General features: G+C 39.5%; 1 protein-coding gene across 1 annotated transcript; it reads right to left on the bottom strand.

Annotated features, from left to right (window-relative positions):
- Nucleotides 1–1,645: 1,645 nt before the first annotated feature.
- On the bottom strand, nucleotides 1,646–24,584 carry MS3_00008725 (uncharacterized protein). The gene is made up of 3 exons (XM_051217068.1): nucleotides 20,902–24,584; nucleotides 6,785–14,665; nucleotides 1,646–2,549 (listed from the first exon to the last, which is right to left on the bottom strand). The coding sequence occupies exons 1-2, from the start codon at nucleotides 20,921–20,923 to the stop codon at nucleotides 12,642–12,644; spliced, it is 2,046 nt and encodes a 681-aa protein (XP_051065706.1). The 5' UTR covers nucleotides 20,924–24,584; the 3' UTR covers nucleotides 1,646–2,549; nucleotides 6,785–12,641.
- Nucleotides 24,585–26,239: the final 1,655 nt, after the last annotated feature.

The following is a 26,239-nucleotide window of genomic DNA, read 5'->3' as shown; positions in this document are numbered from 1 at the left end:
CAAGTTGATTAGACGCTTTATTTTGTAATTCGAATAGTATAACATTGGACGGGAAACAAAAGATTCCTGGATAATCTTGTATTATTAATCTGCGTCTACATTATATTGATGTATCTTATGTTATCTATATCGCGGTTCAGTTTTTATGCAAGCCAATTCTGATATCAAAGTTCCAACTAAGTGGACAGCAACCATGTTAATGTTTGTTACATCATTTTGTGTTACGAATTTCTTATTGTAACTATTGTTAATAAAACAATAACAGATTGATGTAGAATGGGTAATTACTACAACCTGATATTTGCAAACTAATAAGTGATAGGCGAGGCTATAATTTATGGCCAACCTTAAGTGACCTTGGAAAACATTAGGCAATCAGAAGACAATTAATACGAAATGAGATACATTATAAAAAACCAAAGAATTAAAGTGGATGTACTTCTTTTACATGATTCAAAGACTTATTAAGGTTTGAAAGAGTATTGCATAATGTAGAGGAACTCATCCATATGTCTCCATGATAGGGTCGTAGAAACTACTTTAGCCTCGACAACATAGCTTCAATATTGTTAGTGTGCACTCTTGTTGTAGAGTCCAAAAAATGGTGATTGTGGACAATGACATGATGCATATAACCAAGTCTATGCAGGCATTGGTAGGTTCTTCAATCATCCGAATGTATTGTAGTAGCTGGCTGCACGTATTCCCGTATAGTTGGTATTATTGTCGGTTTCTGACCCTTTGGAAGTGTCCCTTTTGGGTTGATCTGTCGTAAATTCCAAGTACTTGTGAGGTATATTTATGGAAGTGCTACTTACCTAGTCTTCCTTAATACTACGTCCTCTGTTAAATCTTCGCCTTCTCACTACTGTTTCAACGATTTTGCGAACTCCTCCACACGTTTCATTTTTATTGCACATATATCTCTACAATACTCATACAACTGAACAGCTGAAGCTTCAATAACATCTGCAAATGTTGCAGCCAGTGTTACTGGTGATCTTATTATCCAATTTGCAACAATCATCATGATTTTCCTTAGTCTCAATTGGGATCGAGCGAAGAAAGTTCCTGTTCGAACAAACTTCTTCCTCGAACATGAATAACATCGAAAGACAATCTCATCACGGTAGTCTGCACACGGTACGACAGTCACAAATAAAGAAAATTCTAAGTAGTCCCATTTGTTATAGCCCCTCAATGATCACGTCTTCTATAAAATCCACTCTAAACTGATCGTACATGAGCATTAGGAACTGAAATGGGCGTCGTGACCTTGAACTCCCACAAACCCTTCTGATTGACTCGTCCATAAATTATAATCTCGTCACAATAGCTTATTCCAATAGTTGAAATCATGAGTCAATTGAAACTAGATCACCATGAAAAACCTGGAAGCACTGGACGGCCATATCGTCCTATTGTGTGACTCCTCAGCAATGCTCATCCACGATCCTGCCTCACGAGATTCGAACCCAGGATACGTCGTGGTGTGGATTGCTTATATCCACACAAGTAGTATATAACGACGATCAGTCATAGAATGTATTTCAGTAGAAGGTCGATGAGGAAAGAACGGTAACGGAATACAATTGGTAATGAAAACGCATGAACAATGAAATATGAGACAACAGATTGATGTTTGCAACAGGAACAGTCAAGTTTGATATTTTGGAAATTAACGATTTACTATATGGTTCTCAGATTTTATTTAAGATGCTCTGTAATTTTCTGCTCAAATACATTCGATTATCCCCACTGATGTTTTGGTTCACTAAACTATCAGTCTCAAGCACGATCGTGTAACTATTAGTATTATATCTTGAATTTCCAGGATGTTTCAGGTTAAACTATTACTTACTTACTTACCTACGCCTGTTACTCCTAATGGAGCATAGGCCGCCGACCAGCATTCTCCAACCCACTCTTATCCTAGGCCTTTTATTCCAAAATAAAAAGTTAAATTATTGTAAAAGAAAGATTATTTATTAATTATTCACTTCAATTACAAGTTTACCACGTTTTCCTTTAGTATACAGTCGATGAAATGCATCTGGTACATGATTAAATTGATAAACAGTATCCACTGGTATTATTAATTGTTTATTTGAAAGTAAATTTAAAAGATAATTTAATACTTTATTATTTGGTTTAAAAAATACCCAACGTATTTTATTTAAATTAGTATTATAAACATTATTGTTAGAGAATAATGCTGCAATATTACTATACAATAATTGTGAATATGCTATTCCACTACCAATAAATGGTCCATAATAATCATTTAAATACAATAATGGTGGATTAAGCATAATATAACGTGTACGATTTGATGATGTATTTAAATAAGTTAACATAGATGGTAGTTGAGGTAATAAATGATCAATGAAATGACATTGTTTCAATTGTGTATTCGACGATGATGATGATGATGATGATGATGATGATGTGGTGAATGAAGTTGTTGTATTCAAATAATCCGGTCGAATACAATCAAGAATTAAATCATATTTCATTGTTGTTTGAATATTTGTTGGATGTGGAAATATCTAAAATATAAAAATGGGAAATCTATTAAATTTAAAGTATATACGATAAGGATATTAGAAGTAAATTTATTCAATCCAATCTAGTTATTTGAATCAATTCAAATATCTAACTACAACCATTATTTCTAGTCAAGAAGAACAAGTTACATGTTCATTTCATAGAAATTTAAATTATCTGACGTTTATTGCTATCGTCCAGAAATAATAATAACAATGAGAGAAATAGTTCAGCTATGAAATATACAATCACAAATAATTCTTTCAATTAAAGAAGTTACGTTCGCTTTTATGAAGAAAGTTACAGAAAGATCGACACTAGCTTCTATTCCGAACATCTGTAGTCACTGTTGTGATACCTTTGGGATATCAACCAGGGAGTAGTGAAGGACCAATAGAAGCCAGTCCTTTGCAGCTTTCTTCTATACCACGACACCATGTCATGTACTGACCACCTCTCCGCTTCTTCCAACCAGTCCCAGAGTCGGCAAATAATGCATGACGTGGAATTCTCTGGGACGACATTCGGAGAACATGTCCAAGCCACCGAAGTCGGTGTTTCAAGATCGTGACATTGATTGCATTATCATCTCTGTGCCCAAACACACGATGCCGAACCTCTGCATTAATAACATGGGGTTGCCACTGGATGTCAGCAATCCTTCGGAGACAACGATGATCGAACACAGAGTCGTCTAACATCCTCAACTCAAGAGGCCAGGTTTCACAAGCATAGAGCAAGACTGCTCTCACTGACGCGTTGTAGATCCGACCATTTACAGTCAGACTGACATCACGAAGGAGCCAAATATGGGCCAGATTGGCATAAGCCACTCTGGCTCTCACTATTCGAGCATTGATCTCATCACTCACACCCCCACCAGCACTCATACAGCTACCCAGATACACGAACTTCTCGACTACTTCTATCTTCTCACCATCCAGGGTGAGTACGGGGTTAGAATCCTGCCAGTCTTGTAAAAGTACTTTGCACTTCGAAGGTGCAAAGCATATACCATACCTACGGACACTGATTGCCAACAGATTAGGTGTGGATTGTATGCCTTGGGTATTATCGCACAGTAAGACAATATCGTCCGCATACTCAAGGTCGAGAAGTCTTTCTCCAGGCAACAGGTCCACACCATCATTACTTACATTCATCAGAGCTGTTTCCAGAATGTCGTCAATGGCAAAGTTGAAGAATAATGGTGAGATTGGGCAACCCTGTCTAACCCCACTGCTCGAATGGAACAATAGAGAGAGGTGGTTGTATGCCTTCACTCTACCCGAGGTGTTTGTATATAGGGCTTTTAGGATGTTAATAAACTTCTCAGGCACACCCTTCTTCAATAGACAATCCCAGAGAACAGTCCTATCCAACGAATCGAAGGCAGCCCTGATGTCAAGAAATACTACGATTGTTGGCCTTTGATAAGTATGACGGTGTTCTAACATTTGGCGGAGGGTGAAGATATGATCAATACATCCTCGACCCGAACGAAACCCAGCCTGCTCCTCGCGAGTCAATCTTTCTCGAGTTTTGAACAACCTACGAAGTATGACGGAAGCCAATAGCTTGGACGCAATTGGAAGTAGACTTATCCTCCGAGAGTTGTTACAGGAACGACGTGAACCCCTTTTTAAAGATAGGGACAACTATCGACTCATTCCATGACGTTGGTACACTCTCTAGTTCCCAAACCTTTGTAAACAACACAGTCAGTTCCTTAGTCAGAAAGCCACCACCATCTTTAAAAAGAGCCGGAGGTAAGTCATCTGAGCCCGGTGGTTTGTATCGCTTCAAGAGTCGGGTTCCTTGCGGAATTCCGCCTCATTTGGTGGATCAGTCGTCACCGGCCATGGCGGGCAGGACAGTCTGACCGATGTTGCCGGAGCAGCAGGCCAGTTGAACTGACCTTCGAAAAATTCTGCTCATCGTCCAAGACGTCGATGGGTGTTAGTGACTGGCATCCCGACATCATCGCAGATTGTTTCGCTCACACCAGACTTCTTGCTGCCAGTGACTCAGATGAGTTGGAAGAGCTTCCGGTAATTACCAGATGCAGCTGCTGCTTCCAGCTCATTAGCACGCTCCGACCACCAGGCTTCTCGGTCCTTACGCAAGCTTTGCCCAATTTCCTTACGTAACATCCTTCGTTTATGGTCAAACTCACGATCACCCGGAGTAGACCGACGGGCTTCAATGAGTTGTCAGGAGCCTGAAGAAACTCAGTGCTTATAAGCGGAGCGTTTTGCGAACTCACAACTGACTGTACCTGCCATTTTCATGGCGTCATACAATTGCAACCAATGCTCATCTATACTTTTCGGTGGAATGGTAGCTAGCTAGGTTGGATACTTAGTTGTAACAGAAGTTGCAACCAATTTGCTGATATCAATCCTTTGGTGGCGGTCACTTTGTTGGCCACTGAAAAGTAAGGTAAGATTGGCGCAGACCAAAGCATGGTCAGAGTCCAGATAGGTACTCCAAAAGGAGCGGCAGTCTTGTACACAACCACGCCAGCGGTAGCTGATCGCGATGTGATCAATCTGAGTCCAGGCTTGAGATGCAGAGGGAGGACGCCAGGTGGCACATCGGCGATTACTGTGCCGAAAGTTAGTGCTAGCCAGAAACAGGTTGTAGTCTGTGCATAGTTGCAGTAGACGGTCCCCGTTATCTGACCTGCAACCAACGAGTCCCCATCGGCCACCTAAACGACTCTCTTCTGTGCCTAGACGCCCGACCTGAGCATTCAAGTCTCCGGCTAGTACTACAATATCTGTCGAACGCACTTTCTGGAGAAAAACAGTTAACTGATGGTAGAATTCATCGAATTCACGAAGATGTCACAGGGTCCCTGGATAAACCCACGTAAAATAAGCTTTTTGAAGCGACAGATGGGGAGCGAATTTATAGTACTTCACTAGAGCATTGAATAAGGGACTCGGATAGACAACAGATGTCAATATTAAGGCTTTCTGAAGATATAATCAACACTATATATTGTTCGATCTGCATTAGTGTGCGATCGTTGAAGGAAGCCAGTATGAGTGGTATAGTTGATCACAGAAAGTCTGTTTCAGTATTTGTATTCGGTGGTAGTATTCAGCTTTCGACCAGTCAGTGACTTGAGGTCGTTTAGATAGGACAGGGTTTTCAACATAGCGAGTGGCTGTTTAAGTTGGAAAATAAGGATACACAAAGTGGGAATAAAAGTGAGTATATAAAGTGACGTAGTATATGAAAAAATAAAAATGTATGTTATCAAATGAATGTGAGTTGTCTGAATATTATTTGGAGCAAGAATAGTATTTCCAGTAATTATTGCCATTTCGTTTTATTTGTGTGTGGGATGTGATACTACCAGGGTGCCCAGACCGAAGCAGGTGATTTTCTTAGGAGGTCACATCCAGAGCCTTCGACCTATAGGTCTGATCCATAAGGCAGTGGAGAAACGTTAGGAGATGCAGTAACATGGTAGCCGATGACCAACAATAGGTTTATATGCCATTTGTTCCTCCAGGATCCTGGACCACATGTACACGATTGGTTTGGAATAAGGGTTTTCCAACTCCCCTACTTGGACCCTCCGTGTCCACCAACCCGGTTAGAGCGTTGGACATTCGCTTTTTGTCCTCTTCATTTCGTAAAAAACACCTGTGGTGCGAGAAGGCAGTGAGTAAGACTTTTCTGTCAGTGGTTGTATACGCGTGGCCATTTGAGAGCATTTCGAAGGGGAAAACGAACTCTCCAACCTCGACCGTACCAGGACATTTGAAAATCTGACATTAACTATACATGTGTAACGTTAAAGTTTGAGTAATGTGATTACTGACACGAAAGAACGCAATGCTTACAACCAAACTACGAGACCAGTAGTATGATATGCTTCATGCTAATTTTATTAAACTGATCAAAATGCACTTAAACACCGGACAGTTACTTTAATTGAATTCGGTCGGGCTTATCAGTGAAGTATCCAGTAAAACTTAGTATGGATAGTCATATTTTTATCAGCACTCAAATTTAATGGGTTAGATTGAAGGAAACTTGAAAGTACATTTGGACTGTAGGAAATGATTATCTCGTGTTTAATTTTAGTTTCGTCCGTTTAATGAAATTTGCAGGTTAGTGTGAACGGCGTTGAACCATAAGTTATGTTGATTATTGATATATCAAACTCAAAATTCAACTATTTAAAACATGATAAGAATACAAATTATTTACTACTTACTTCATCAACTTGTAAAACATTCATTAAATCTAATGCCTTTTTATCACTTGGACATGTGACATGAACTTTCCAACCCCAAAGTTTAGCCAATTGTGCTGCAATAAAGCCAACACCACCAGTGGCGCCAGTTATAAGAATTGAACAAGCTGATGGTGATGACTTACTAACAGGGTCGATTCCACCAGCATCAACTAAAGCTGACCATGCAGTTAAACCAGCATATCCTAATGCAGCTGCAGATATGAAAGAAACATTACTAGGTAATGGAGCAACATAATCGGCTGGACAGACAATATATTCAGCTAATGAACCAGATCCAGTAGTACTGAGAAAAGGCCATGTAGCACCAACCACATTTGTACCAATAATAAGTTTATTTTGCCTGTTTAGGTTGGATAAAGCAACTTCTGAACCGATGTCAACTATTTGACCAGAAAAATCACGACCAGGTGTAAAAGGAAAATCAGCATTTTCTGCTGTTGTGGCATCAGGTAGACCAAAGCAACCATAGTTTGATGTAAAGCGACGTAATAAATTAAAGCTAGAAGAACCATAACCATAGACAAGCAAAGAATCGACAGGATTTAACGATGCCGCTTTAACCTTAATAAGTAATTGGTCTGGACGAGTTATATTGGGCATACGTCTAGTCCTTGTGAAGTGTAATTCAGATGTGATGTCTGCTGCACCAGGTGGTAAAAAGCTCATCAGCTGCCATGCTGAAATAGTTTTTGGAAGTTTTGGCCTCATATCATACTATGTGTTTTCTGAAATATGAAAAAGAAAAAATGTTTTATTTTAGTTATCAGTATGATAAAGTTTTTAGAAGGAAACCTAAACTTAGATATTACTGTCGAATATTTTTACTATTAATCAAAGTGATGAGTGAGAATTGATAAAGTGAAAAAAAATCGTCGAATTCAAAATATTTTGTGGTCTTATATATCCGTTCAGATTATTTAGACAAAGACAATTCCATGGAACAATTCGATCGTTGGAATGCGACCAAGAGAAAGTCAAGTAATGATATGATTTTTAGATCAATATGTAAGTGGAAGTAAATGACTTATGATGGTCTCAAATGGCCACGCGTATACAACCACTGACAGAAAAGTCTTACTCACTGCCTTCTCGCACCACAGGTGTTTTTTACGAAATGAAGAGGACAAAAAGCGAATGTCCAACGCTCTAACCGGGTTGGTGGACACGGAGGGTCCAAGTAGGGGAGTTGGAAAACCCTTATTCCAAACCAATCGTGTACATGTGGTCCAGGATCCTGGAGGAACAAATGGCATATAAACCTATTGTTGGTCATCGGCTACCATGTTACTGCATCTCCTAACGTTTCTCCACTGCCTTATGGATCAGACCTATAGGTCGAAGGCTCCGGATGTGGCTGCCTAAGGAAACCACCTGCTTTGGTTTGAGCACCTGGGGAGTACCCTATCCCTCACACCAATCAAGTGACTTGTGTGGCGTATATGTAGTCAATGCCCCTTTGTAACAATATTTATGTGTTCAAATAAAGAAAAGAATAGTCATTTCGAATGAAAACTATTGTGAAAATTCACGGCACGAAAAATGCTAATCCACAGTACGAATTCAAGAACCATTCGATGGATTTTGAAGATTTCGAAAAAGATCATAATAATGATAGGACGACTGAGAGTAATAATAGTTGATTCGCTACTTGAAAGTCAATATTTAATGAGAATTCAGTGATAATTCATAATCAAATGGCATTAATAATGGTTCCCAAATAGCATCAAAATATTTGTCACTAAAACTAAAAGGAATATTGGGAACGGAAATATTCATCCTTTTTTATCTAAACTCTAATCTGATTGTTAAACTGAAATAACATTATTTCCATTTTAAAGCAAACATATCAGTTAGAATGATTATGATAATTAAAGTGAAATTTCATCATTTGAATTAAGTAGACTTAAATAATGGTGATAGGAAAATTCAAAGCCAAAACTACTTTCAACCTCCTGTATCGGTTAGATCAAATATGTGCGGTCCCTTGTATTTTAGAATCCGTGAGTGACCTTCCCGGTAACTGCCGACGAATTAAATTTGGTCAAATCGTTTCTTGACATGATTCTAGCAAGATGTGAAACGATGAGGCATTTGAAAAACCTGATACATGAAGATGCTTGAAATAGAAAAAGACATAGGACAAGTGTGTCGAGAAAGTATTTTAAAAGGGTGTACGGTTTATTTACCCTGAAATTTCCATGATCTCACTTCAGTTGTTTTGGGAATCACAGTTAAGAAGCAAGCCATTCAACTGAAAGAACAATACAATTTCTAGATGAACCAGTTAAGAGGCAATCTTTAGAAACTGAATGGAATTATTAAATACCAAATAACTCAGTAGATTATAATTTTCTGAACATAAACGATTGCACAAATTAAAATATTGATCTAAGGTTAATAAATTTTAGGATCTGACACTTCTCCCTTCATCTTGTCTGTTGAAAATTAGAACGATGTTGGTATGCAATAGAGAATAATTCCGAATGTATTTAGTCGAAATCCGTTGTCTCAACTGTTGCTAAAGTAGTTATATGCGAAGTCGTTCCCAGTAGTATATTCCTTGCTAGATTAATTTAAAGTCGATTTAGTTTAGAGTCAAGGTGTCAGCACAATTGTTTAACAACGTAAACGACAAAGACTTTTATCAATCGATCAAAACATTTATGAAGAAACATAATACCAATTTGCTATTTTCACAATGGCAAGAAATAATAGTAGTCGCAAAGTATCATGACATTTTGGATACTTTAACAGAACCTGTCTCACCAGTTATATAATTTCACTTTGCAGGTTTTCTGCAAACGAGTACAATATCGGAAAAACGGTATCTTCATGAATAGTGATTACGTTCCGTTTTGAAAGAGACGTGTTTCTTTTGTCTTTTATAGGATTTAACTTAGTACCAATACCTTACCCATACCAAAACTCGAGAGAAGTGATACTGTATTCTGGTCATGAAGAATAAAATGTCTCGCACACACAAGGAGTTGCACTGATGCTATTTAAAGATGTGCAGAAAGCATTTATAAGGTGGGAATCTCATAAATCCAGGATTATCAAAGCACCCTTGTAAGCAAAGAAAACATGGATAGCAATGTCATCCACAACCATGCGCTCACCATTGATATCAGGGGGAATGGTGAATATTTGTTTTGTAAGAAGTTGTAGTCCATTGTAGAGAAATACCCAGAAAAGGACTGAACCGTCCTGATGAAAGACCTAAACGCCAAGGTCAAAATGGACAATACAGAGTATGACGATATCGAGGGATAACAAGGACTGGGAGAAATGGACGGAAACTGTGAGATTTACAAATTTGTGGGCTTTCGACAAAATAGTTATATGTGTTACCATTGTCGTAAGAAAAAAATAGAGGAGCTGATATGGCTTCAGATCACTACCTGATAGCTGCAAAGATGAAACTAAAGCTAAAGAAACACTGGATAAACAGTATCACAAAAGATTAATACAGCCTTCCTTTGAGATACTGACATATGAAGTCAACATAAATCCTACCAATAAGTCCCACTAAAAGAGTAAACTACTATGGAAACAAATGGAAATGGATAATAAAAAGTAGTAACAGGAGGTGCTGCGTCGCAAGAAGCACCGTCATAAAGGGTGGATTTCTGTTGATATCCTACGCACGATTCAAGAAAGTAAGAACAGGAAGACACCAGTCGACAACAACCAAACAATAGTAGAGAAGGTCAAGACAGAAGACAAATTCACAGGCAAACAAGCGAGTGAAGAGCAGCATCAGAACTGATGAACGGAAGTATGTGGAACATCTAGCGACGAGAGTGGAGAGAGTTGCAAGTGAAGGGAAACCTGAGAGCACTCAAAAGAACCCTTGGAAAGACCAGTCACGCTGAACCATCAGACATCGAAGAAGCACACACGCACATTCTTATGGTTGCCACTCCATCAACAATAGAAAAAATCAGGATGGCAGACAGATCAACTGTGGGAAAGCAGTAGAACCTGACAACATATCGGCTGTAGCACTGAAGTCAGATATTGAAGTAACTGAAAACATGCTTCACATCCTATTCTGAAAGATTTAGGAGCAACAAATGCCTATAGAATGGAAAGAAGAATACCTCATCAAGATACCAATGAAAAGAAAATGAAATCTCAGTAAATGTGAGAACCACAGAGGCATCCTACTACTATTCGTGTCAGCAAGCGGTTCCAACAGTGTTGCTGAACCAGATGAATGATTCAGTGGACACTTAGCTCCGAGATCAACAGGTCGGATTCCGTAAGGATCGGTCGTCCACGAACCAAATCGCAACACTACGGATCATCGTTCAACAATCCATTGAATGGAATTCGTCACTATACATCAAATTCATTGACTATGAGAAAGCGTTTGACGGTATGGATAGGAGAATATTATGGAACCTACTTCGACTTTATGGTGTAACTGGGAAAACCGTCAAAATCATCCGGAATTCATACGACGGACCACACTGCGAAGCCGCGCATGGAGGACAGTTGACAGATGCATTCCAAGTGACGACCGGAGTCAGACAAGGCTGATTAAGTAGAATTTTGTGAAACCACTAAAAAACCATCCTAACGACTATGCACCATGACGATAATTCCCCTTTAGTCGGGTCTATAATATACAGCTTCAAAGAGAAATTTAGAATTATGATATTAGGCTCATAGTAATCGCGTCGAATAATCACCTAACAGAGAAACGGTAGTACAATTGCAACGGTTGTCGCATAACTTAACATGTAAACTGGTACATAGTCACTAAGTTTTAATGTGGGATGATGGTTAAAGCATTTAACTGTAAACCAATTTATATATGATTGACCATTGCTTCGTATAAATTGCCCCTGGGAGGTGTGAAAAATTAGCTACACTACCTAATTAATGAAAATATTTCAATAAAATGCTCGTGGTGGTTAATGGTCTCACTTTTACTTATTCAACATTGCTAAACCATTACTTAGTATTAAGAGATAAGAAAATTAATTACTCGGGTTGATAAGTACGAGAATATACTAATTTAAAGGTAAGTGGAGTACGCTGAAATGGTCATGCTACTTAATGTTTCGGAAAATAAATTTCTATTACCCATTTTCATATGAAAACCAACCACCTCAAATAGATATGCATTCCAGAATGTAATTGAATAGTTTTATAAACTCATGTTTTGACTTGTCTAAACAAAAAGCAGAGAATCTTTTTCTTTAGATCTATTTCAACAAACACGAAGTCCAGAGGGGTTTTGTGGATATTATAGTAATTTAATAGTTGAATTCATGAGTCAATTGAAGCTAGACCACCATGGAAAACATGGAAAGGGGATCGTGGATGCGCACTGCCGATGAATCCCATACTAGGACGAAACGGCCGTTCAGTGCTCCCAGGTTTTCTATGGTGGTCTAGCTTCAATTGACTAATAAATTCAACTATTAAAACACGAAGTTGAAGAATTCTTGTGTTGAATAAATTCAAATGAGGAACATATATTGACCTGAGGAAAATTTGACAGAGGTAGACTGTTAAGATAAATATTGCTTACATTCAAATATAAAACATAAATCAATTTGTAATGTCGGCTCTCTGTCCAAATTACTTCATATAATTAGTAAGTCTTAAATTAATTCATTTGAGTGACGTCTACTACCACGAATTGAAGTTGATGAGTACCCGAGTCAACATAACGCAAAATTGCAAATAAAAGCTCTCACATGCTCAACAAATATTTTATTCTTAATCAGGAAAATAAACAACAGTAGTCAGATTATAATTTAATTAAGTAATAGGTCTATTCAATGTGAAGCGTTCAACTTTAAAATATCGAATCAATAACTAAAGCATTAACAACAGAATCAACAGGAAGTTCCTGTGGTCCGTCATTAACAATGGGAGGTAGTACCAGTAACAAATTAGAATTAAGACAACTAGCTAAGCAAGAACTCATTTGATTCTCTATCATATCACAAGATGCACAAGGTACGGAAGGTTGGTTATATTCTGAATTCTCTTTCCAAACTAATCTGGCACGTGTGTAATCTGGACGATCACTCAGTTTAACAGAATGTAACAACCGTACATGAATACTTGGAAAGCACCATTCTTCAAGAGGTCGTAAGTCCAACTTCCTTAATAAGGGCAAAACAAATAGATGCGCTGTTACATAACATGACACAGGATTACCTGGTAGGCAAAATGCTAACACAGGCTTTGGTTTAGTGGTAGTAGAAGCGGCGATGGCTAAATTATCATGATGAGGTATAGATAAGAATGTTGTTGGTTTCCCTGGTTTCATAAACACTCGAGCGAAGTGGAGAGTTGCATTAAAATCTTCGATTAGTATCTTACTAACCATATCACGTTCACCCATGCTTACGCCGCCTGTTGTGATAAGAATATCACACAAGGTTAAAGCCCTGGACAAGCCCATTCTTAAGGATTTTCGATCATCGGTTAAAATCCCACAATCTACAACATTAAAATAATTATGTTTGTGCAGTAGGTTGATTAAAACAGGGCGGTTACTGTCTCTCACAAAAGGCTTTGTTTCAGAAACAACACAATCTAAAACCTCATTTCCAGTCGATAAGACACCAATGCGACATTGCTCTAGACAGGGTAGGTATCCGCCTTGCAAAAGACGATCTAAAACCGCGTAAGGAATTGGACCTTCATTTGCCTTGACATAATCTGCATGATTAGATGGCCAAGGTGTTAGCAAACCTGCACCGGAAATCAACCCTAATTCCGTTGAACCAAGGCGTAGTCCTCGCCTAAAAACAAAGTTCTTGTCTAAATCGACACCAGCTGGACGAATGAACTGCCCAACACTTCCAGGTGGAATAGTCACTTCAATCGTGTCTTCCTCTTCTAAATAAAGATCTACAGGTTCACCTTTTCGTTTAGAGATAAGTGTGGTGTTCTCTATTGGAACAACGCAATCAGCTCCAGAGGGAATAGGGCTGCCAGTACTAACACGAACACATGTGCCTGGAGTAACAACTAACTCTCTACCTGCACACATATGAACCCCACCATACGACGCACCAACAACTTTTAGTTGACTAGCACCATCCGTAAATCGAACAGCATATCCGTCCATCATGCTCGCATCAACAGGAGGAATGCACTGACATGACTTTAAACTTCGACCAAGAACACGACCTAAAGCATTTTTATGAAACACTGCTTCAATCCCCATCTCAAAACTGCACACGGCGAATATCTTTTCAAGTGCTTCATCAACTGATATCATTGGATATTTAGAATGTCTACAACGACTAACGACAGGATATTCGCGTTCTAATATACTTTTATCCAGATTATACTGAATGGGATGTTCTAATTTTACAAGATGATCCCAACCTTTGATTTGCTGGATAGCATGTTTCATTACTGGAAGAATAACTGGGATACACTGAGAAACTGCGCGTGTACTACCTGGTAAGGTTATTAGTAGAGTTTCATTACATACTCCAGCTACAAATCGCGATAGAGCACCCATCGGGGTATTTTGAAGTGAAATAGAATAAAGAGAGTGCTCAATACCATGTAGACGTTGATTTTGGGAAACTAACTCAATAATTATATCCGAAGTAACATCTCTTCTAGACAGACCTGTACCCCCTAGCGTAAGTACGGCTTCTACTTGACGAGAAGCTACCCATTTCATAATTACGCGACGAATAATATGTGGGTCATCCGGGACACAATCTTTTAACGGGACGTTAAATCCTGCCTCCTGGAGTGAACTTTCAGCAACTGGGCCACTTTGATCGAGTAAAATATCCTTGGAGCATGTGTCGCTGACAGTGAGAACTGCCACAGACAAACGCAGACCTGAAAAAGACCGGGAATAATTCACTAAAAAAAGTCATCAAACGATTTAGCAACATAACAGTGCATATTTTCACTTGTAAGACTATAGGTATCGCAAAGTGATACTAGAGATGACTAAAGTAATGCAATACTTGTAAGCAACGGAAGTCAAGTTCAAAAGAAACTCCGAAACAAAAAGTATAACTAGACCGTTGGATTCAGGAGTAGGAGGATGTAGGAATTTATTTATTTAAGCACATAAACATTGGTACAAGGAGGCACCAAATAGATATGCGCCACATAAATCACTCGATTTGTGTGAGGGCTGGAATAATGCCCAGGTGCTCAAACCGAAGCAGGTGATTTTCTTAGGGAGACACATCTGGAGCCTTCTACCTCAAGGTCTGATCCACAAGGCAGTGGAGCAACGTTAGGAGATGCAGTACCATGGTAGCCGATGACCAACAATAGGTCTATATGTCAATTGTTCTTTCAGGATACTGGAACACATGTGCACGATTGGTCTGGAATAAGGTTATTCCACCCGACCGAAGCTGCTGTCTTGACGCGGTGGTCGGGCTTGCTTATCGTGATGACCCAACCGAGCTATATTGGCTGGAACATATGTTCCTGTAGGTTCTACCATGCCAGGCAGGTCGATTGGTGAACGGTAAGATTAAAAGCAGCAACTCAAGGTCTGAGGGCGAAGTCGTACTGCTGACTGTAAAGAGGTGTGACAGCAGTAAGGTGTTTCCCTCGGACAACCAGCATGACAGCGATGCTGCCTTCCCACAAGGAGGGGTGGGGTTAGAAAAGGTCGACCCTAAAAATGTCACACCTCACCTTACCTCACAGATTTCCGTCTCCGGCGGTAAGGCCCTTTGAAGAACGGAGCTAACACGTCAAAAACCTTCCACAAAAAGGCCGTGCGCGACCGGCCTCAAGCAGTTGTCCCTTGGGCTCTGCGGTCACGCTCCCAGGTCGTCAAGATCAACACTAATCTAATTTCCTTTTCAGGTTCCTCAAGAAATACCCTTCCACGGTGTGGGCAGCCGGGAAGTGACATCAGCCCTCATACCCGTAACAGCACACGAGACCAAGTTGGTCACATTCAAATCCTTCCTACACCTCCTAATACCTCTCTTATCTCCATGACTAACCCTCCTCACGTCTCTTTATCACCTCGCACCGCTAGGGCAAACGATTCGAGTACGTGGAACGCCATTCCTGGTCTCCTGAAACCACGCTCTAAACTACACGTAGGAGCTTTTAACGTACGAACACTTTGCCAAATAGGACAGCAGGCTTCCTTAGCTAAAACTTTAGAATCTCGCGCCATCGATGTGTGCTGCGTCTCCGAAACGCGCATACAGGATCCAAGTAGCGTCATTAATTTGACCTCACCATGCCAAAATAAAGAACCGACTCGATTTACGCTTCGTGTATCTGGAAGCCCTGATTCTGCTTCCCGTGGCTTCGCCGGCGTAGGTATAGCATTAAGTCCTAGGGCAGAACTAGCTCTCTTAAAGTGGATCCCAGTAGACAGCCGTTTGTGCGCTGTCCGACTGAACGGAACAGTAAGAATCCGGAAAGATAGGGACACTCGTCGTTGCCTCTTCGTCGTCTCTGCCTATTCTCCCACTGACTGCAGCTCAGATGATGTCAAAGATGAGTTTTACAGAAACCTCTCCGACCTCCTCCTAAAAGCTAGGCGCTCTGATGTAGTAATAGTGGCCGGTGACTTTAATGCTCAAGTAGGTAAACTAAGCGATAGGGAAAGACACCTAGGTGGATCTCATGGTGTCGTGGCTCAGAGAGCAGATAATTGCGGCCGTCTGTTGCAGCTATGCTCAGATAACGGCCTGTTCCTTGCAAATACTAACTTTAAGCATAAGGAAAAACATCTTTTAACATGGCGACCCCCTAATTCGTCCCAACGTTGGACCCAAATAGATCACATCGCTATCAGCCACCGATGGAGGGGCTCGATAGAAGACTGTCGCTCATTCTGGAGCACATGCTTAGATTCAGATCATGCTCTAGTGCGAGCGCGTATTTGCTTGCGTCTTACTGGACGTAGGAAAGACGCTGGAAGGAAACCTCTTAGGGGCCTACTTAATGATAGTCAAGCTAAGAGTATATTTCAGGAACAACTAGGAAAACAGTTAGGCAGCCATGTATGTGATGCCCACCCCGATGCAGCATGGAATGATATCCGAAAAGCTGTGGAAACAGCAGTGATATCTACTAGTAAGGTAAACCAGAAGGTTAGGGAGCAACACTGGATCTCAGCAGCATCTATCGCACTGATAGATGTTCGGAAACTCATTCCACCTGGCTCTGAACATAATGAAGAGCGGAGTCAGCTTAAGCGCAAGCTGACAAGAAGCCTACGCAATGATCGCGAGCATTGGTGGGTAGCGAAAGCAAGAGAGATGGAAAAGGCAGCGGCAATAGGTAATAGCAGACAATTATTCAGACTTGTTAAGGAAACCGACTGTCAGCGAAACATTCTCAGAGAAAGATGGACATATTATACATTCTCAATCCAGGAGATTGGATCGATGGGCAGAACACTTAAGGGATCAGTTCAACTGGCTTTCAGCCACACTTTGGTTTCTCACGGTCTCCAGTCAACCTGAATGGCAAGTTAATGTAGGTCCTCTGTCTCTTTACGAAGTTGAAAAAGCCATAGGAAATCTGAAGCGAGGGAGAGCAGCAGGCCCTGACAGGTTCACTCCTGAGATTTTTAAGGATGGTGGTTCAGTATTAGCAGTGGGATTAACTGAGGTCTTGGGTAGAATTTGGGAACTGGACGTAATCCCATCTGACTGGTTTCAATCACTGATTGTGCCAGTATATAAGAAAGGATAAAAGTCCTCTTGTGACAATCACAGAGGAATCAGTTTGACTAATATAGTGTCTAAAATATTAGCCTCAATAATACTTCGACGCCTAATCAAAGCTCATGAAGAGCAGAATAGAGAAAACCAGGCCGGTTTTCGGCCTGGACGTGGTTGTATAGACCAGATATTCACACTACGTCAGGTTCTAGAACACAGACACTCGTTCAGACGCCCCACAATGGTAGTATTTCTCGACCTTAAAGCGGCATTCGACTCTGTAGATCGTGAGGTTCTATGGCAGTGTTTGTCACTGAAAGGAGTACCAAAGAAGTACATTAACCTTATAAAGGCTCTCTACTCGAACACAACTGGTAGAGTGAGAGCTTATGGCGAACTGTCATCAGAATTGATTACCTCAAGTGGTGTTCGTCGGGGCTGTCCACTCTCCCCATTCTGGTTCAACTTTGTGGTCGACGTACTTTTAGAGATAACACTCTCCTGATCTAAATTTACAGGGGTTGAACTTCTACCGGGAGGTTCACTTGTTGACTTAGAATATGCTGATGACATAGTTTTATTTGGTGAAGACGCTGACAAAATGCAGAGTCTTCTGACCACTCTAAGCAACAATGCAAGCATGTTCGGGATGCGATTCTCTCCCTCGAAATGCAAAATGTTGCTTTAGGATTGGGTTACATCGACACCCGAACTAGTGATAGGGAGTGAAGTAGTTGAGTGTGTCGACCGCTTCACTTATCTTGGAAGTCTCATCAGCCCTTGTGGTCTGGTGTGTGACGAAATCTCAGCACGGATACAGAAGGCTCGACTAGCTTTTGCCAACTTGCGTCATTTATGGCGTAGGCAAGATATCCGTCTATCAACCAAAGGACGTGTTTACTGCGCAGCAGTTCGTCCCGTCCTACTTTATGGCAGTGAAACATGGCCGGTAAGAGTAGAGGATATTCGTAGGTTACTAGTATTTGATCATAGGTGTCTTCGAAACATTGCTCGTATATCATGGGACCATCGAGTAACACAGTTGTTAGGAAACGGGTACTAGGTAAGGATGGCAAATCAATTGATGAAGTAGTGAAATTTCATCAGTTGAGATGGCTGGGACACGTGTTATGTATGCCCAACGACCGACTACCTCGACGTGCTATGTTCAGTGGTATAGGAGTAGGTTGGAAGAAAGCTAGGGGTGGCCAGACCAAAACATGGCACAAAACCATGAAGTCACTGACAAGTGGACTGAGTCATGTTGGTAGGTGTAGACTACCTGGTTGGGGACCACGAGATGATAGCAACCGATGGTTAGAGACCCTGAATGACATTGCTCGGAATCGTTTGGAATGGCGCAGGTGCATCCACTCTTTGTGTTCTCCCAAATTCTAATCTTCTGAATTCTCCATGTCCTTTTTTTCATCTTTCCAAATTTATTTCACTGGATTATACTCTTTAAATAACATCTCCAAACCCTAATCTTCCCTATTACTGCTTATACTCTTACTACCTCTACCACTACGGGATTTGAATCGACAACTGAATCTCTGTGCTAAAGTGGTGTGGCAACTCGAACTGATGTACGTACGTACGAAGTTCTACGTTGTTACTGACTGACTGACTGAAGGGTATTCCAACTCCCCTAGGTGGACCCTCCGTGTCCACCAAACCGGTTAAAGCATCGGACATTCGCTTTTTGTCCTCTTCATTTCGTAAACAACACCCGTCGTGAGAGAAAGCACTGAGTAGGACTTTCCTGTCAGTGGATGTTTACGCGTGGCTATGAGAGGTAGAGGGAAATCTTCCCATCCTCGACCGTACCAAGGCATTTAAGCGTGAATAGATGAGTGATCGGAAGCGACCAGTAATAAAATAACCACAGGGGAACTACACGTTTAAAAGCAATATGGAAATATCAGTGTTATCTGTTCATTAAATATGACTTATTTCAGTCTATAGTAAAAGTCGAATTATAGTTCATCTTCCAAAGATTACTTTTAGTTACCGTCAGTAGTATTTGCAGCTAGCGTAAAACAAATTTAGTTTAAAGCCTAATAAAAATAACTACTAAGTCACAATTCCTAGTCAAGATTATCTTTAGATCATTCGCATTTCTGAAGTACGTAGCTAAGATAATAAACTAAAACCATATGTAAGTTCACTTGAAAGGTGGTTCTTAAATATAGGAAACTTATCCAGTCGAACAATTATTCTAACTCGAATCTACTGAAGTTCAAAAGTTTAAACCACTATATTTCAAATTAGTGGCTTAAACGCTATATACTTAATGACAGGTACACAAGTCCTGGAGTGCATATTCTTGAAGGAGTATACAAGCACTACTCAGCAACTACTGTTGTCAGATTATAATACAAACTACTTTTAGTTTCGTAACTAAATCTATAAATTAATGTTACATATATTCGACATCAGAAATAAGCTTCGTTGAAAGACTTAAAATAATAACGATATAAGTCACTTAAACAAAAAATAATAAAGAATTCACCATCGATCCGACAACTATTAGTAAATGAAGACTTACTTTCAAGAAAAATATATCAGAAAGGAGAACCAAAGGGAGAAAAAAACAGATTTTAATAAATCGAGAACAAATTCGAACGACATTATGTAATTTTTTCTACCGAGTAAACAAAACCTATACTAATTTTGCAAGAGCTTTACTCATCATACTGGATCAGCCTATGAGCTTCTAGTCGTTATTACACCAGTGCTATAAAATGGTTATTACCCTTCACTAAGACAGGTCTCTGTCAATAAATAATTTTTCACTGTTTCACCAAAAGAGTAGAATAACCTAACTAGTTTTGTAACGAACTTTATTTACGTCTAACAGATACATAAAAACTAGTCTTTTTAGTGAAGCAATTTACAGTTGAAACACGATTTATTCAAATGCACATAGGGATGCTTAGGTCACGGAGTCTTGTGAGGTTGGTCATTATGACAGATCAACAATTGATAATTGCCAGAGAAAAATTATATTTCATGTAGCTATACGAACCAAAATCAGCAGATCCAAATAGAAATATAGGTTGAAAAACACTACTCGACGAAGTGCTGCTCATTTTTATAAGGAAACTTTACACGAGACGTGAAATCCATGTGAAAACCAAGAGGTGGTCGATATTAGTCAAAGATTGTGACCTAATAAGGAGAAATCTCGCTCACTTTGAAAAAAATCCGGAGTTAGGCAGTCTGATTTAGCCAAGAACACGTCATATTTGTCACTAATTATCTAAACAAATTTTTTCAAAGCTAAAGATTTAATAAATGACTATTATTCAAACCAATATTGCTGATTTTTCAGTTGCTAAACACACAGAGAGTTACATTGACTGAGTAATGAATGAATAATCGACTCAATAATAAATAGGGCAAGAATCATACCAGTTACTTTTTCATACGACATTTGGAGAACTTTATTACGTGAAGCTATGACAAAAAGTCCACAAGTAAATCATTAATCGGATCTCCAATACAAGTGAAAGCAGATTTTCTGAAACCGAAATCAAAATTCAGCTGGTATAAGCAATTATAATTGTGACAGTGATTTAGAATGTATATCTTAGTTCTAGTAACGTCTATTCTACCTCGTAATGATGTTGGTTTGATTCACCTTTAAAAAGTACATAGAGTGACACATGTAAAATTTGTAACAACAAAATACTGATATGTTTATTCACATAGACGAGAGTCGCTGACTTGATTTTACTTCACAAATGAGGTGAGACATATAACATTGAAAGTTTTGTGAAAATCCCTCGACTTCTAGGTAAGTTTAAGTGGTAAAATGGGCCAGGGGTAAATCAGATAAGCATAAGTCTCTCTGAATTTCGTCATACAAATTTATTACTATCCATATTAATGCATCAACTTAAATGGCTCCCAAGTGTAGATACGGTTTCCTGAAAATGTTGTGAAAGCACTTTCCATTTCAAACCCGCGAGAATCAGGCTGATTTCAGACCTGAATGTGGACGTGCATATCACATTAGCTATCAAACTGGTTATATCTTATTAGTTAGGGATACTTTTATTTAATTCTGTAATAAATATTCTCTAAAAGATAACGTTTTATCGTTGAAAATTTAAAGGATTGGTTCTCTACAAGAAAGATCACTTATCGACGTAGAATATGCAGACGACATAGTCCTAATCAGCAAAGACGCTAACACAACCCATAGCTTTGTGACAGCCTTGAGTAACAATGCAAGGATGTTTGAGATATAATCCTCTACATCTAAATGCAAAGTGTTGCTTCTATATTGATCAGAATCATTCCTAGATAGGTAGCCAGGAGTTAATCAGTTCACTGCACTAACTTTTTACTTAACTTGGGGGTTTACCGAATCTAGTAGTTTGGTGTGAGAAAAAAATCGCGGCATGGATTGAAAAAGTATGACTAGTTTTGTAAATTTGCGTCGCTTACTGCAAGATATTAGTTTACTAACCAAAGGACAAGTATATCAAGCAACAGTGAAACCTGTATTACTTTATGGCTACAAAATATGATCAATACATGTATAAAATCCACGGAGTGGTATTCAATAGTAGATGACTTAAAAACAATGCTTGCATATGGTGAAACCATCGATGAGTACTACTGAAGTTAGATGCAGGGCACTAGGTACGAATTTTAGGTTGATTGATGAGGCTATGTACCGAGATCGTTTAGATATGTGATACAAACCCAAAGCTGGTTAACATAAGTATAAATTATATAGAGGCTACGAACGGACAGAATATCACGAGGTATCAATCCACACTCGACAGAACCAAGTCGGTAGGTGCACATTATAGTTGAGGCTCTCGTAATACTCGTGATCAACAGCTGATGACGCCAGTTGGATGTGGAATCAGTAGCAGTGGTACGGCCGTGTTTATTCGCCGTCTTCCTTTAGATCTTGAGTCAGACATGATTCATAAAGTCTTACTACTCGATCACCACTATCGTCACATACGTTGAGCAGACATTTGAAGTTTAGTGAGTCTAGTGCTTTATCAAAAAGTAAAAGTGTATTCGTAGTTCGCCAGGTCTATTTTAACCTAACAAGTCGTTTACCCAAAAAGGATAACACTGCCATCAGAGCAGTTGAGTATAGATAATATATACAGGATAGTTTGCGGTATTTTAGTGCTTTGAGTTCCTTACAGGACTATTCTTCAATCGGCTTCGTAAACTCACCCACAAGATACTTATGTATGAGCCACATTCTATGTGTGAAAGTGAGACTACCCGGTTACCCAAACCGAAGTAGATTGTTTCAAGTTCTAATATGACGTTGAGCTAGACTTTAGGTATACTAAATTGGCTAAACATACGGTAGTAAACTTGAAGTATACATTGATGTAGAAAAATACACCGCTAGAATACATATAAGTTGGTTGGTTAACCAGTAAACACACGGTGATTTTGGTAAACATATGTTAGTACCATGAATTCTGTAAATAACTTGGATCAAGATAACTTAACAGCCATAAACCAAACCACAAAATCGCTGTTGCATAGACAGTTTGATGGCACCTCACTAACATTTGTTGACTTAGAATAAGTGGCTAGGTAACTAAAAATTTGCTTGGTAGAATTAAGGAACTACTTGTCTTCTTGGATTTACATTTGGGTGAGTGTTCTTGACAATGGAAGTCCCGTTTATAAGATGTTTTCCCTGAGGAGTAAAGTGTCAGTCATTAGTAGTGGTAGTAATCGAAACGTAACGAAGTAGTCACTTTCGGAACCTACGGAACTTAAGCAAAATTCGAGCCCTTTCTTGAAAGACACCGCGTAACGGACTGTTACCATAGCCCATAATTACGAGTTCAATAGTTTAAGGGTTCTAACTAAAGTAAAGTATGCATGGGTTTATATGCAAGCTCCTTTATGTTCTGTTTTAAATGGAACTTGTCTTAGGTGTAATTTAGCACTAAAATCAACTAGTGAACTGTCAGTGTGGAGAGTATAGGTTACAAGATGAATAAATTATATGCCCTTTGGTCATTTTGTACTTTACAGGTTGGAAATTTGGAGCTTCCAAGAGGGCTGAGTAGGGTTTATCGTCTAGTTTGGATACCTTTAAAGTAACATTCCTTTGTAGTAGTCCTTTAACGATTGTGCCTTGTGGAACTGCACTTATCACCGATAAAAGTCAGACAGAGTAGGGCAAAATCTGATACCGTGTGATCGCCCATATAAATAATCTGAAGGTTATACCATTGAACAATCGCCACGGAAAAGCTGGAAGAGAAGGCTCCTTGTTGATGGCACATTTTGGAAGCCACGTTTCACAGAAAGCCAATATACTTGGGCGTATATCATTTGTCAGCTCTCTGATCTCGAGGGTTTTCAGTCGTATCCCATTTACTTTAATGCATCTATAGTGAGTGGGAGGGACACTTTTTGAGCATCGTCAGGAAGACATTTTAAGAAAAATGTAACCAGGTAAAAATCAGACCCCAGGAGATATGACTTCCCCGCTTTATAAGACCTCACGATTACGGAATATTGAGATTTTATTGACCTAATCTCCAAACTTTGGGGAAACCCACAAAGTCGAATGACCTCCATTAAAGTTAGAGAGAAATTTTGAAAAAATATAGGGGGATTTCCCAGGTCTGATGAAATAATGAGGTTTGGTGCCACTTACTTTAGTGGCTCACCTAAAATGGCCCAAATTTTTCCCAAAATTGGGACCCAATTTGATCCCAAAATTTGAACCTCAAGATCGAGGATTTACGGTGAATAGCTAACAAGTCATTAAATGTACCTCCATTAGTAAGAAAAATGTGTGGACGAAATTAAACGTAAACAATTCAATGATATCTGAGCGCATATTTATACGATTATAATAAATGACTGAATTCCTAGCAAAATAACCGTGTGAACGACCTTGTATTACCCTAAAATAACCGAGTGAATTTAAAATCACTTCCCTGGCTTTGAGTAAAATGTTCCAATATGAGCAAGTATTATCCTAATTACGACATGGTTTCAGGTCTTTGGAGGCGTACAATCGAAATGCAGCAGTTCCAGTAAATTGTGCAGTTGATTATAGGTTGCTTGATTTGAGTTTAATTTACTAACTTTGTCGCATAGCAGTAATGTTTCTTGTTCAAGCAGCCTGATAAACTCACCACTCAACAAACTGATGGGTTCCATTAATAAGATTTCAATCAAGTAACATTTCGCTGATTAAGTGTATTTTTTAACACAGTGTACAGAATGAGATATCTTCGTTCAGTGATAAATAATGAAGTGAAATGCAGATTGGAGCAGTCAGAATTTAGCAATCTTTTGGCCCACGCCGAATCAAAGTTCAAATCTTTTATAAAATAATGAATAACGACGATCGTAAGAAAATCATTAAAAATCTAACTTTTGTTAGATGACTATTGACTGCTTTTTACGATTATGCAAAAATACACGTTTCCTAATACTTTGTAGTGACTCACATTTATCACGAGAACACGACTGGTTTAATAAAAACAATTATTATTATAACCAACTGTACCAGTGTTTGTTTTAACGTGCTTTTGTTTGACTGTGCTAATGACAGCTATTTTGTGCTTCCATTCTTGTACTTACACTTCAATTGTAACTTCGCGCGAATTCGGTTACCTTCTGTAACCAAGGTTGTATCCTGGCACGATCTCGGTATCCTTTCGATGCCACGAGATCGCCAGCAAATAAATATCTCGACTTGGTCCATTAATTGCCTTCTGGTATTTGGCTTCTCGGAGATTTTATGGGTTTCTTTGGTTACGTTCAACCTTCGCCTTCTGATTTATTTGGCACGTGTTTCTTGGTAGCGGTGTTCATAGTTAACCTCAACTCGACTCCACGCTACAATTGGTGACCCGTATTTTGGATCACGCCTCAGCTTCTGGTCAAATCTTCCAAAGAAGCCAATTCGGTGAGTCTATGATTTATCTATCCACGTCTGTCGTATATTTTCATATTTTTTAATATATAATATACTCGACATGACGGATAACGATAAGAATAGAATTAATATAATAGACTCACACGTATGTGTACCGAATCCTTGTCACTTTTTATTCGCGTGATGATGAATTCCACGCTTTATTCGAGAAATTTTCCCCTATTAACTATTCTCCTCGCTGACCCGGCTGCTTGGTACGGAATGCATTTGCATACGCATTAACGTCTACCTCCCAGCATCAAATGGTTAAGTTGAACGGTTTCATTGCCAACTTAAAAGTGCTCTACGAGCACACGAGAACGACAACTGGTACGAAACCTTATCGCTCGTCCCCTTAGGTATTCGAACGAGCTTGAAGGCAGATATACAATGTTCCGCCACTGAACTTGTATACGGCACGACATTGCGTCTGCCCGGAGAATTCTTCACACCACGGAGCAGACCTAATTTCGGTAAATCAGACTACGTCCATCGACTGTCTGCATTTATGCGAACGCTGTCTCCGGTGTCAACTCGAATACAACATCGACAGGTCGCTCTCTCTCGAGAGTTATCTACCTGTTCACATGTTTTTGTACGAGTAGATTCGGTACGCAAACCTTGGCAACAACCTTACGAAGGCCCTTTTCACGTGATCGCTCGTCACGAAAAGACCTTCAAGGTTGATCGATATGGACGCGTCGAGATCGTCAGCGTTGATCGTCTCAAACCAGCACACGTCGATGACAGTGCCCTATCTGGTAACCTGAGATTCAATGCTAGACCTAGCAAACCTAGCGGGATCCTCAA

This window comes from Schistosoma haematobium, chromosome 6 (assembly GCF_000699445.3).
Source record: "Schistosoma haematobium chromosome 6, whole genome shotgun sequence".
Lineage (NCBI taxonomy): Eukaryota > Metazoa > Platyhelminthes > Trematoda > Strigeidida > Schistosomatidae > Schistosoma > Schistosoma haematobium.
Note: the sequence above shows the minus strand (reverse complement) of the source record. Positions and strands in the feature narration are given on the sequence as shown.

Excerpts from the sequence above, each read along its gene's own strand:
- MS3_00008725 (XM_051217068.1), bottom strand. The coding sequence starts at position 20,923 with ATGTCGTATGAAAAAGTAACTG. Across the intron at positions 14,666-20,901 it reads GTCGTATGAAAAAGTAACTG|GTCTGCGTTTGTCTGTGGCA; the intron begins GTATGATTCTTG and ends GGTCTTTTTCAG.